We start from the raw sequence: 12,483 nt of genomic DNA on the forward strand, positions 1-12,483 counted from the left end.
ATCGGAGCGGCCTCGCAGGGAATTTTCCTTTCGCTTCCCCTATCTAACCAACCCCCCAAGCCCTACCTAAATCCTCCACTTACCTTTATTATTTAAGTTGCACCTGCCTCTGGGCAGGCATAGGTTGGGCAAGTGCCGGCGTGCGATTCCCCGGCCTAGCAGGCCTTCGGAGGCCTCTGGCCCCGCCCCCGGACCGCCCAGGCCCTGCCCCTTTTTTTTCAAGCCCCGCGACATACGCGCATCCCGGGGCTTGTGCGCGTCGCCGAGCCTACGCAAAATAGGCTCGGCGACGCGCAGGAGCGGGTTTTCGGGGTTACGCGCAGAATATACAGAATATACGCGCGTAACTCTTTGAAAATCCACCCCTGTATGTAGGAACTGATTGTTATCACGTTTTCATATTCTGAAATAAGCCATATCATAAAAGTAAGAATATGTCAAAAGTATTCATTGGTTAACTGTACTGGATTACTTATATTTATAACTGGCAAAAGGCAGAAAACATGAAAGTGGCGGTGAGACTTCTTCTTTTTTTTTTTCTGGAATCAGTATTGCTGTGACAATATTTTAATGCATGAATGTCTGACTAGCCCAGTGAAGGTTATTGCACCTCAGAAAACGGGTACTTTTAATAGCAAAAGCTCTGTAACTGCTCTTGGTCTTCTCTCATAAACAGGAATTCTGGAACCCCTCACAACAAGCTGTGGTTTGCTGCCCTCGCTCTCATCACCCTCATCCTGTACTCCGTTGCAGTTTTCGCCCTGGTTCTGTTGGCTATATTCTACACACATCCCGATGGCTGCTTGCTGAATAAAATTTGCCTGGGTGTTAATGGCGGGCTGTGCCTCCTTGTTTCATTAGCAGCCATTTCGCCATGTGTCCAGAAACGTAAGCGGCGTTAAAATACTCTTTTTGTGTTCATTGTTTGCTTTCAACAATTTCTCATTCCAGCCTGGTTGAAATCATGGGGCTTAATAGCACGCCCTGCTATTCCAGCACCCCGAAGTGTTGCTTTACGAAGAGTCACGTCATGCTAGCCCTGATGTCTCCGCAGAGGAACTGGGCACTGTGGTACAGCAGATCAAAACGCAGGGCTTGATATGCTCAGGCTTGCAAGGTTGAGATGATGCTAGGTGTTCCTCAGGTGGATGACTCCCACGGTCATAAAACTGGCACTGAAGGGTTGCGCTTTCTTTAACAAGTTGGGGATCTTAAGGGCTTGCTTGAGGTGACCCACACCAGGGGAATTAGGATGGGACAATGAGTAAAAAGCGGCCCTTGATTGTGGGACTGGGTGATTGGAAATGGGGCAGCAATTTTCGCTTAAAAATAGCCTTTTGGCTTAGCACTGCTGATTACTGGTAAATGCCATGCAGTTCAAGCTTTGCGATAGTCAAGATTTGCAGAGTTCAGGCTTGTGGCGGAGGTAGTGGACCTGGGGTTTGCTGGTGGGTGAATAACCAGGGTGACCCCCTGTTAGGTCCACTGAAAACTTAGGGGATGTTGGTGAGGGAAAAAACACCTTTCCAAAGCAAACATTTTACCACTAATAATGATTTTAACATCACATACGTATACATGTACATTTTTTCAGATGTACCTCGATCTTTCATGATAGAAAACATCTTTAAAAAAAAGTACTTCAGAGATTGCTGCTGATAAGAGGGGCAGAACTGTTCTCGCAGCACATCAGCTCTGTCATCTTTTTAGCAGGGCTAGATCATCCCCCTTCTTACAACAAGACTCGTAGGCAATCATTCAGAATGAATTAGTCTGCCGTATGAAAGCAGTTACTTCGTGTTTTACTGGCAGGACATTCACTTTAAACATCTCTTGTTTTTTTTTTTTTCATGTTCCGGGATCTTGTAGATGATCAGCATTTCATGAGCATTTGGGCAATGTGTGTCTTGTTTGTTTCAAAAATGAATGCATTGCCTGCAGGTTAAACTAGTTTCTCTTGCTTGATGCTTTCAGGGCAGCCGCACTCGGGCTTGCTGCAGTCGGGAGTTATCAGCTGCTATGTGATGTACCTCACCTTCTCATCGCTGGCGAGCAAACCGCCAGAAACAAGTAGGTTTCATCAGTGGGGAATCAGTTACCTGCAGACATCGCAGCTGAAAGGGGCTTACTAGAGATAGCCATGCTGAACTGCAGGTTCTCTCTTTTTTTTTTTTTTTGTTTAGGCTGTAACTAAGCACCATTACATAGTTGGTTTTGCTAAAAAAAAAAAAAAAAAATTGTTTGAGGGGAGGGCCACCTCCAGACTTGAGAGCATTGCAGGTGTCTGGGTTGAAGACTTGGATTCAGGTCTTCTGATGGTTGGGGTTGGGCAGGGTTCCGGGGTTCATTGCTCTGTTTCTTCCTGTGATCTCCCTGCAGTCAGGTGGGCTTTCCTTTCCAGCTGTAATGACATCCGCAGCTTCATCTCTCCCCGCTTCCTTCTCCAGGCGAGCACTTAAAAATTCAAAGCAGCGGAAAAACCGTTAAGTGGGGCCTTAACTCTAAATATACCAAAACCAGTAATTAACTCTTTTTGGCAACTGCAGCCACATTGTTAACAAGAAAAACCTGCCTTGGCTGTTCAGCAGATTGTGTGAAGAATGTGGAGAATTTATTAGCTACAGAGTTGGCAATGTCTTATTTTTTTTTTCCTCGTTGTTTCAAACGTCTGTCTGTCTGTCTAGTACTGCTCGATAATGATGATCTTTATTGTGGTTTGTCAGCTAACACAGATTCCTCTTTTATGGAAGAATGTTTTAGCCTGTTTACTACAGTGCTTTGGTATGGGGCTGCAGAGGGCTGTTTCAGTTCTTCAGAGTTACCTACTCTTCATTTAGAAAGCCTGGTTTGTCAAGAAGTGATTGGTAAATTTGTCCTTGGTGGTGAGTGTTCCCCTCTATATGCAGAGTGGCTGAATGTGATTTCTTTGGATTCATTGGCAGGTCCTTCAGTACTGGGCTTGTTGTATAGATAGAGGTTTTGATAGCTATGCTTTTATTGAATATCATTGGCATATCAAGACTAGATATTTAAAATCCACATTGTGACTATACTTTAGTAGATGTTCAGTTGCATGAAGATTCACCACATCAAAAAGAAATACCTTTTGATGTTGGCTCCCGAGTCTGTCTCCTTGGAGTCTCTTACTGTGATCTCTTATTCTAGAGCATTCTTACCTGGCTACTGACTATCCGGTTTAGCTGGGTAACTTTCTTGCTCCCCAGCTTGCTCAGTATTGACCTTTTGTATGCGCTTCTGTTTACTTTTTTTTTTTCTTGTGTGACTGTTTAAAATCAATAAACTTTAATTGAGAGGAAAAAATGATTCTTCCAGCACTTATATTTTATGAAACTACACTACAATGTATATGTATCTGCTATTGTGGTTACATGTAGGCACCAATGACATAAGAAAATTTGAGAGGGAGGTTCTGGAAGCCAAATTTTAGGCTGTTAGGTAGAAAGCTGAAATCCAGAAGCTCCGAAACGCTTCCTGTTACACGAGCAGGTCCCCAGAGACAGGCAGAGCTCTGGAGTCTCAATGCGTGAATGAGGCAATGGCGCAGGGAAGAGGGATTTAGTTTTGTAAGGAACTGGGGAACCCTTTTGGGGAAGGGGGAATGTTTTCCGAAGGGATGGGCGCTAACCTGTATAAAGGAGTTAGAGCAGCTTTTAAACTAGAACAAAGGGAAAAGCCAAAAGTCACTCAGCAGCGCATGGATCGGAGGGAGGTATCTGGGAAGGATATTAATGAAGCAGGAGAGTTAGGGCATCCCTACAGAGAGGTTCTAATAATAAGAAAAGTAGTCCATGTTCCTAAAAGTAAAGAATCACTTGAGCTAAAAGACTCCAAATTATTCTTGACAAAAGCAGGCAGCTAATACAAACAAAAAACGCACTTTGAAAGATCTGAATGCCAGTGTCAGAAGTCTAAGAAATAAGATGGGAGAGTTAGAGTCCACAGCGGTAAATGATGAGATCGATATAATTGGCATTTCAGAGACATGGTGGAAGGAGGATAACCAATGGGACAGTGCCATACCAGGGTATAAATTATATCACAATGATAGGGAGGAGCAACTTGGAGGGGGGACGCTTTCTGTCTGGGAGGGCAGAGTCCAACAACATAAGGATCCTGAAAGAGACTAAATGCACAATATAATTTTTATGGGTAGAAATCCCATGTGTGATGGGGACCAAAATGATGGGATGGATAATGAAATGCTAAGAGAAATTAGGGAAGCTAACCAAATTGTTAGTGCAGTAATAATGGGAGACGCCGGTAAGAGGAAACGGCGGCAAGGTCTGAAAGTAAAAGCAAATAACTGAAAGCAAGCAAACCAGTAACGGGGCAACTACATCTGTTAAATATAAAAGCTGAGTGTATTTGTTTCAGTCCCTGAAGCAGCGATGCGAAACGCGCGTCTGACTGGACTTTAAATTTCCTTGATACCTTGAGTCATCCCAAGGAAGGTATTACCCCGATACAGAATTTATTTACAAAAATTTGAAAAAATACCACAAAAAAATACGCAAAAGAATAAAGGACTTGGGCCAATGATTAAATACGACCTGAAGTGGCAAAACCTTAAGCAAAAATATGCTGGTATGCCCGCAGGTGTTATGATGGCTCCATAAACAATAGCACATTAAGAAAAATTATAATTACATGACGTCTTTCTAGTGAGATTTCAATTACCCCAATATTGACTGGGTAAATGTAACATCAGGACTTGCTAGAAAGAGAAAGTTCGTGGATGGAATACATGATAGCCTTATGGAGCAAATGGTTCAGGAACTGACAAGAGAGGGAACTATGTTAGATTTAATTCTTATTGGAGAGCAAGATTTGGTGAGATGTAACGGTGGTGGAGCCCCTTGGCAGTAGTGATCATAACATGATCAAATTTGAATTAATGACTGGAAGGGCTCTAATGCTAAACCTGCGAGAGAGTTGGTTGGACCATTAGAAGATCAAGGGGGTTAAAGGGGTACTTAAGATAAGACCATTGCAGAAGACTAAACAAATTCTATGCTTTGGTGTTTACGGAGGACTATGTTCAGGAAATACCTGTTCCGGAGACTGTTTTCAGGGATGATGATTCAGAAGAACTGACCCAAATTATGGTAAACCTGGAAGATGTAGTAGGCCAGATTGACAAACTAAAGAGTAGCAAATCCCCTGGACTGGATGGTATACATCCCGGGGTTCTTAAAGAATTCAAAAATCTAATTTCAGACCTATTACAAGTAATTTGTAAACTATCATTAAAATCATCTGTTATACCTGAAGACTGGAGGGTGGCCAATGTAACCCTGATATATAAAAAGGGCTATAGATGTAATCCGGGAAACTATAGACCGGTGAGCTTGACTTCAGTGCCAGGAAAAATTTTGGAAACTGTTATAAAGAATAAAATCACAGAACATACAGATAGACATGATCTAATGGGATAGAGCCAGCATGGATTTACCCAAGGGAAGTCTTGACTTACAGATATGCTACATTTTTTTCGAAGAGGTGACTAAGCATGTGGATAAAGTTGAACCAGTAGATGTGGTATATTTGGATTTTCAGAAGGCGTTTGACCTAGTCCCTCATGAAAGACTTCTAAAAAAAAAAAAAAAGAAAACTAAAAAGTCATGGGACAGGAGGTGATGTCCTTTTGTGGATTGCAAACTGGTTAAAAGTCTGGAATTAGAGTAGGATTAAATGGTCTGTTTTCACAGTGGGAAAAGGTAAACAGTGGAGTGCGACCCGTGCGATTTCGGCGCTCAAGGCAGTCACATGCCGTGACGTCGGGCGTCGTGACGTCACGCCTTGAGCGCCGAAATCGCACGGGTCGCACAGGCGCGCATTCATTCACTGCCGGCGGGGGCTGCCAGAGGCCGCTTTCGCCGCCGGCTCCCTCCGCCTGGATGAATGCGCGCCCACCCGCCCGCAGCCTGGATCCAACACCCGCCCACACCGCCGCCTTGTTCGAACGTGCGCCCTCCGGCTCCCGCCGCCGCCCGGATGAACGGGCGCCCGCCGGCCGCCTGAAACCAACGTGCGCCCACTCGCCCCCCCGCCGGCGCCACCGCCGCCTGGATGAACAGGACCCAACGCGCGCCCACCCGCCCGCCGGCCGCCTGAAACCAACGTGCGCCCACTCGCCCGCCGCCGCCTGGATGAACGGGACCCAACGTGCGCCCACTTGCCCCCCCCGCCGCCGCCGCCTGGATGAACGGGACCCAACGCATGCCCACCCGCCCCCGCCGCCGCCTGGATGACCGCACGCCTGGGGGATTCGGAAAGTGACAGGTATTTATACATATTTTTGTTTTTTTACACTTTACGCTGCATATATATATATATATATATATATATATATATATATATATATATATAGGTCCATGGTACATTCCGCTATGTAGCTGTTCGAACACCACACTAACACCTAGTAGAGGGTAGGCGGTAAACTAACACGTTAAGGCCGCGGCAAAATAGAGGGTTACTAAGGAGATAATCTGAGCGCGCGTCACAGTATCGGAGGGGAATAGCTAATTCCTTCATTAAACAGCTAATTTGTTCATTTACATATCATATACATGCTGGGTGCGGAAAGGGTTATGTGTCTGTTTTAAGAAGCGCTAAGGACGCGTGAAACTGGAGACTGGATCGCCTTACGCATCCGAATTGTGCGCCCACAGCGTGTTACCGATGGGAAATCTTCAACCGCACGATACAGAATCGATCTGTAAGTGAGAAAAGTGCAGACTAAAGGGGTAAATTATATAAAGGGAGGAAAACTAAAGGGGAGGCGGGGCAAAGAGGACGGAGGAGAGCGGGGAGGCGGAAACTATTCTGGGTATGCTTGCTTGAAAAGCCATGTCTTAAGTTTCTTTTTGAATTTTTGTGTACATGGCTCTAAGCCAGGGGTGGGCAGTTCCGGTCCTCGAGGGCCACAAACCAGTCTGGTTTTCAGGATATCCCTAATGAATATGCATGAGAGAGATTTGCATGCACTCTGCCTCAGTTGTATGCAAATCTATGTCATGCATATTCATTAGGATATCCTAAAACCTTGACATGTTTGTGGCTCTCGAGGACTGGAATTGCCCACCCCTGCTCTAGGGGTGGGCAATGGAGTTCCAGAGGGCTCGTTGTTTCATGGAACTAAGGTGTGTGGTCTTAGGTGAGGGAGTAAATAGGCAACCTTTGTAGGCGGATCTCGTGGGTCGGTCAGAGGAGAGGAAGTGAAGGGAGTTTTCAAGCCAATGGATGTTGGGTGTGTGTAGGGTTTTGTGGATGATAGTGAGGGTTTTGTAGGTTATGCATGAGGGGATGGGGAGCCAATGGAGTTCCTTGAGGACTGGGGTGATATGGTCGGATTTACGGGTGTTGGTAAGAATTCTAGCTGCTGCATTTTGTAGCATCTGTAGGGGTTTGATGGTGGTAAAAGGGAGGCCAAAAAGGAGGGAGTTACAGTAGTCCAGTTTGGTAAGAATAGTAGCTCGGAGGACAGTACAGAAGTCATGGAAATGAAGCAGGGGTTTAAGTTTTTTGAGAACTTGTAGTTTAAAAAATCCGTCTTTTATAGTGGCATTGATGTGTTTTTTTCAGGTTGAGTTGTTGGTCGATGGTAGCACCAAGATCCCGTACACTGTGTGGGAAGGTGATCGAGGGGGGGAGGGGATCACTGCATAATGAGGGCAATGTGTTGTTTTGAGAGGATATGTTTAGTAGTTCAGTTTTAGACGTGTTTAAGGCCAGGTGAGGAGGGTGTTTATGGCAGAGAGGCAGTTTTCCCAGATCTTGAGAGATTTGGATAGGGATTCTTGTATAGGGATAAGGATCTGAACATCGTCTGCATAAATATTGTTATGAATCGGAAAGTGGACTGCTGTTCCGAGGTAGAGTCAGCACTACTAAAAAGGAAGTCAACCCTCTTCGGTCTCTACTGTCGGATGGCAAGGTCTGTTGAAGATGTTGAAATGAAGGCTTCACCCTGGAAGCTCATGATCCCCCCAGGAGGAGCCCGTAGGGATATGGCCGCTGGGACTTAGGAGACTCCCTGAAGAGTGAAGATGGTCTGGATGCAGGCGCCTCCTGCAGGTTGCGGATTCCAGACAGCTGGCGCCTCCAGCAGGTCGTGATCAGTCCGGGAATACACGTCGAAAGATAGTCCCAATCCAGTCCAAGGGTCGAAGTCCAGAGAGAGGTCGAGAGCCGGTCCAGGAGCAGACGGGAGAATGGTCCGAAGCCAATCCAGGAGCAAAGAAGGAGAAGGGTCCAGAGCCAGTCCAAGTCAATAACAGAAGATCACCACCACCGGTCCAAGGGTCAGGAGCCAAAGAGTCAGTCCAACGAGGAGAAGAGCAGAAGCGGGACAAAGAGCGGATCCGGAACACAGACACAGGAACCAAGCACAGAACCTCAATACCAAGGCAAGGTCTGAGTATCAGACCTTGCCTTAAATACAGGAACTGGGAGGAGGAGTCCCTGGGGGAGGAGCCGGACCGCCGAGAACAATGCGTCTGGGTTGGGCAGCGACAGTAGCCGCGAAGAAATTGAAAGAAGGCTACCTGCCGCTACAGGAGCCTCTGATGCTCCCGGTGAGTTTACTGCTGCCGTGGCCGCTGGCCCGACCCTGGTCGCGGCCCGCCGCGGCCATAACACCCGGCCGCGGGGCGCTGCAGCCAGCGTTTCTAACAAATATAGTGTTTGAAGTCAAGGTCAGGGAGGAGTTGGCAAAGGGGCATAAGGTATATGTTGAACAGGGTGGAAGATGGGTAAGATCCTTGGGGGACACCTTGAGTTAAATGGATAGGGGTGGATTCTGCATTACCAATTTTGACTCTGTAGGCTCTATTATCGAGAGAGGATTTAAACCAGAGGATAGCTGAGCCAGTGATGCCAAGTTCTGATAGACTATTCATTAGTATATTGTGGCTTATGGTATCGAACGCGGATGATATGTTTAGTAGGGCAAGAAGGAAGGATTGGCCCTGGTCAAATCCTTTAAGGAGGGTGTTAGAGAGATTAAGAGGGTTTCAGTATTGAAGAACTTGCAGAAGCCGAATTGGGACGGGAATAGTAAATTATGATTTTCTAAATAGTCGGATAATTGCGAGTTAACTACTTTTTCCATGACTTTGGATAGGAAAGGAAGGTTTGAGATGGGTCGATAGTTGGAAGGATTGGTGGGGTCAACGGTGGGTTTTTTTGAGGAGAGGTTTAACAACGGCCTGTTTCAATGAGTCTGGGACTTTGCCTGTGGAGAGGGAACAGTTAATTATTTCAGCTAGGTGTTTGGAAATAGTATCAGGGATTAATAAGAGGGATTTAGTGGGGATGGTATCGGAGGGGTGGGAGGCTGGTTTAATTTTCTTTAGGATGGATTCTATTTCCTTGGATGAGGTAAGGTCGAGAGTTTCTAGTTTGGAGTTGTGTTTTTTTTGGAAGGGGGTTCGTCAGGGGAGGTGGTTGAGGGGAAGCCACGCAACAGGTTTCCAATTTTATTGTTGAAGGACTAGGCAAGTTCTTCATATTTACTTTTGGAATCCTCGTCAGAGATGGGAGGGGGGGCTTTCTTTGTGAATTCTGCAACAATCGTAAAGAGGGCATTAAACTGGTATGCATGAATTTTGGTTGCGTAGTAATCGCGTTTGGTCTTAAGTGTGGAATTTCTATAGGTGTGTAGGGCTGATTTGTATATGGCTGATTGTTTGGGGGTGGGGTTTTTGCACCAGCTTCTCTCTCTTGTTCTGAGATTGAGTTTACGTTTTTTTAGTTCCGTGGTGTACCATGGTTTCTTGGAATTGTGGGTGTGGCGTATTATTTTATTTATAGTGGGACATAGTTCATTAGCAATATTATTGGTAAGGTTATTCCAGGATGAGATTGCTGCGTTGGGACTGGAGAGGCCTAGTTTGTCGAGGGTGTTGGAGAGGGATAAGACTAGGTCTTCTTTGGAACAGGGTTTTCTGAATTGAATGGTATTACTGTGTGAGGGGCTGTGAGGAGATTAGGTCTTTATGGAGAGGCAAGCTTCAACATGGGAGTGGTCTGACCATGGGACGGGGGTGCAGAGAGGGGGATTAGGGGAGAGTACAATGGAATTGACAAAAATAAGGTCTAGCGTATGTCCTGCTTTGTGGGTGGGGGATGTTATTTGTCTAAAGCTGAGGGCGCTAAGGGAGTTCAGAATTGTGTCACAGGAGGAGGTGGGGGGGCTGTAGTCCACGTGGAGGTTAAAGCCTCCTAATATGATAGCAGGGGAGTCAGATTTAATGTTGTCAGCAATAAATTCAATGAGGGTGGAAGGGTTTTGTTCGAGTAGGCCTGGTGGGGAGTAGATAAGACATATTTGGCGTTCTTGGGATTTAAAAAGGCCGATTTCAAGTTTAGGTGGCGCGATAGTGTTGAGGGGTCTAAGTTTGAAATGCTTTTTGGCTGCTAAGAGGAGACCACCACCTCTCTTATTGGGTCTAGGGATAGAAAAGATATCATAGGTATGTGTGGGGAGCTGATTCAAGAGCACAGTGTCTGTGTGTTTAAGCCAGGATTCAGTGATGGCACAGATTTCTGACTTGCAGTCTAGGAGGAGATCATTGAGGATGGGAGTATTTTTTTGTTAGGGATTGGGCATTACAGAGTATGATCGATAGGGTGGTGAGGCTAAGCAGCTGAGTTAGGGGGGAGACCATGATGGGAATCAGGGATTTGCGTGTATGGGGGCGGGTGGGATATGGAAGAGGTGGTATACGCTGGGTGGGGTAGTGGATGTTATCATGTTAGGAGGCAGTGCCGGTAAGTACATGAACTGTGTGGGAACTGCTAGTAGGATGGGATGGAGCTTCAATATCCACAGGGGTGAAAGGACGGGGGGACTGGGTCGGGATATCGAACCAGGTGCCAGCGGGTTAGGGGGGTGTCTGATCCAGGTGGGCCGGCGCAGGATGGGCTGAGCTAAGAGGACATAGGCTTCAGAGGGTAATATGACAGTGAAAAAGACCCAGCCAAGGCTTGGCAGCGGTAGTGAGGGATGGAAGAGAGAAGATGATGGAGCTCACGAAAAGATAGGGTAGAGAGGTGGGCATGCAAGAGTGACTTGTTAAGGGTACTATTCCTGAACGAGGGTGGGGGAGGTGTGCGCAGCTGTTTTACCTGTAGTAAGAACGGGTTAGCATGTGCAGTTTGAAGCAGATACTTTACTATACTTACAATGTATACAGCATCAGAGAGTGGGGTAATAAGCTAATGAGCAGTGAGAACAGGGAGGAGTTCTAAGGAGGGGCAGGGGGAGGTAGGTAAGATGAGGTAGCACTAAAGGGCTGCACTAAGGGGTGCACAAAGGGGCAAGTCCCTTAGTCGCGCTCCTTTGATGCGAGACGCCCAAGGACGATGTCCTACTTTTAAAGGTCCTCTCGGACCGGATGTGAGGTGCGCCTGGGGGGGGGGGGCGGTCCGCTGTCGGCGTCGGGGCTGTGTGCGGGTAGGCCGTGGGTTGGGGCTCGGACCTTATGGGTCGCCCATGCCGATTGTGTCGAGCCGGTCGCGGAGGAAGGCGAGGGTCTGGTCGGTGGCAGAGCGAGAAAGGAAGTGTAGGCCCTGCTTCCCACCTTTAAGAGGTCCTCTCATCCCGGATGTGAGGTGTGGCGGGGGGGGGGGCGGTCTGCTTTCGGGGCCATGTGCGGGTAGGCCGCGGGTTGATTTTAGTAACGCTTTTCATACAGTCCCACATAGGAGACTCGTGAACAAACTGAGAAGCTTGGGAGTGGGTGGCAAGATAATAGCATGGATTACAAACTGGTTGACTGACAGGAGACAGCGTATAATAGTAAATGGAACCTACTCTGAAGAAAGAAAAGTGGAGTGCTACAGGGATGGGTTTTGGGACTGGTTCTGTTCAATATGACATGGCGGAAGGGATAGAAGGTAAAATTTGTCTATTTGCGGATGATACTAAGATTTGCAACAGAGTGGACACGCGTGAACATAAAAACACGCCATACTGAGTCAGACCAAGGGTCCATCAAGCCCAGCATCCTGTTTCCAACAGAGGCCAATCCAGGCCATAAGAACCTGGCAAGTACCCAAAATCTAAGTCCCTTCCGTGCTTCTGTTGCTAGTAATAGTAGTGGCTATTTTCTAAGTCAACTTAATTAATAGCAGGTAATGGACTTCTCCTCCAAGAACTTATCCAATCCTTTTTTAAAATGTGTGGCCAGAGGATGTGGTTAGTGCAGTTAGCTACACTAACTGCACTAACCACATCCTCTGGCAACAAATTCCAGAGTTTAATTGTGCGTTGAGTAAAAAAGAACTTTCTCCGATTAGTTTTAAATGTGCCACATGCTAACTTCATGGAGTGCCCCCTAGTCTTTCTATTATCTGAAAGAGTAAATAACTGATTCACATTAACCCGTTCTGGACCTATCATGATTTTAAACACCTCTATCATATCCCCCATCAGCTGTCTCTTCTCCAAGCTGAAAA

The 12,483-nt window shown here is 46.6% G+C and overlaps 1 protein-coding gene across 1 annotated transcript in view; it reads left to right on the forward strand.

Moving 5' to 3' along the window:
* SERINC5 (serine incorporator 5) overlaps positions 1-12,483 on the forward strand; it is a 131,183-nt gene that overhangs the window by 101,348 nt on the left and 17,352 nt on the right. Inside the window, exons 6-7 of the mRNA XM_029575654.1 lie at positions 677-888; positions 1,975-2,070. Coding sequence (XP_029431514.1) covers positions 677-888; positions 1,975-2,070 — 308 coding nt within the window. The remainder of the gene's footprint in view (positions 1-676; positions 889-1,974; positions 2,071-12,483) is intronic.

This window comes from Rhinatrema bivittatum, chromosome 1 (assembly GCF_901001135.1).
Source record: "Rhinatrema bivittatum chromosome 1, aRhiBiv1.1, whole genome shotgun sequence".
NCBI classification, from domain to species: domain Eukaryota; kingdom Metazoa; phylum Chordata; class Amphibia; order Gymnophiona; family Rhinatrematidae; genus Rhinatrema; species Rhinatrema bivittatum.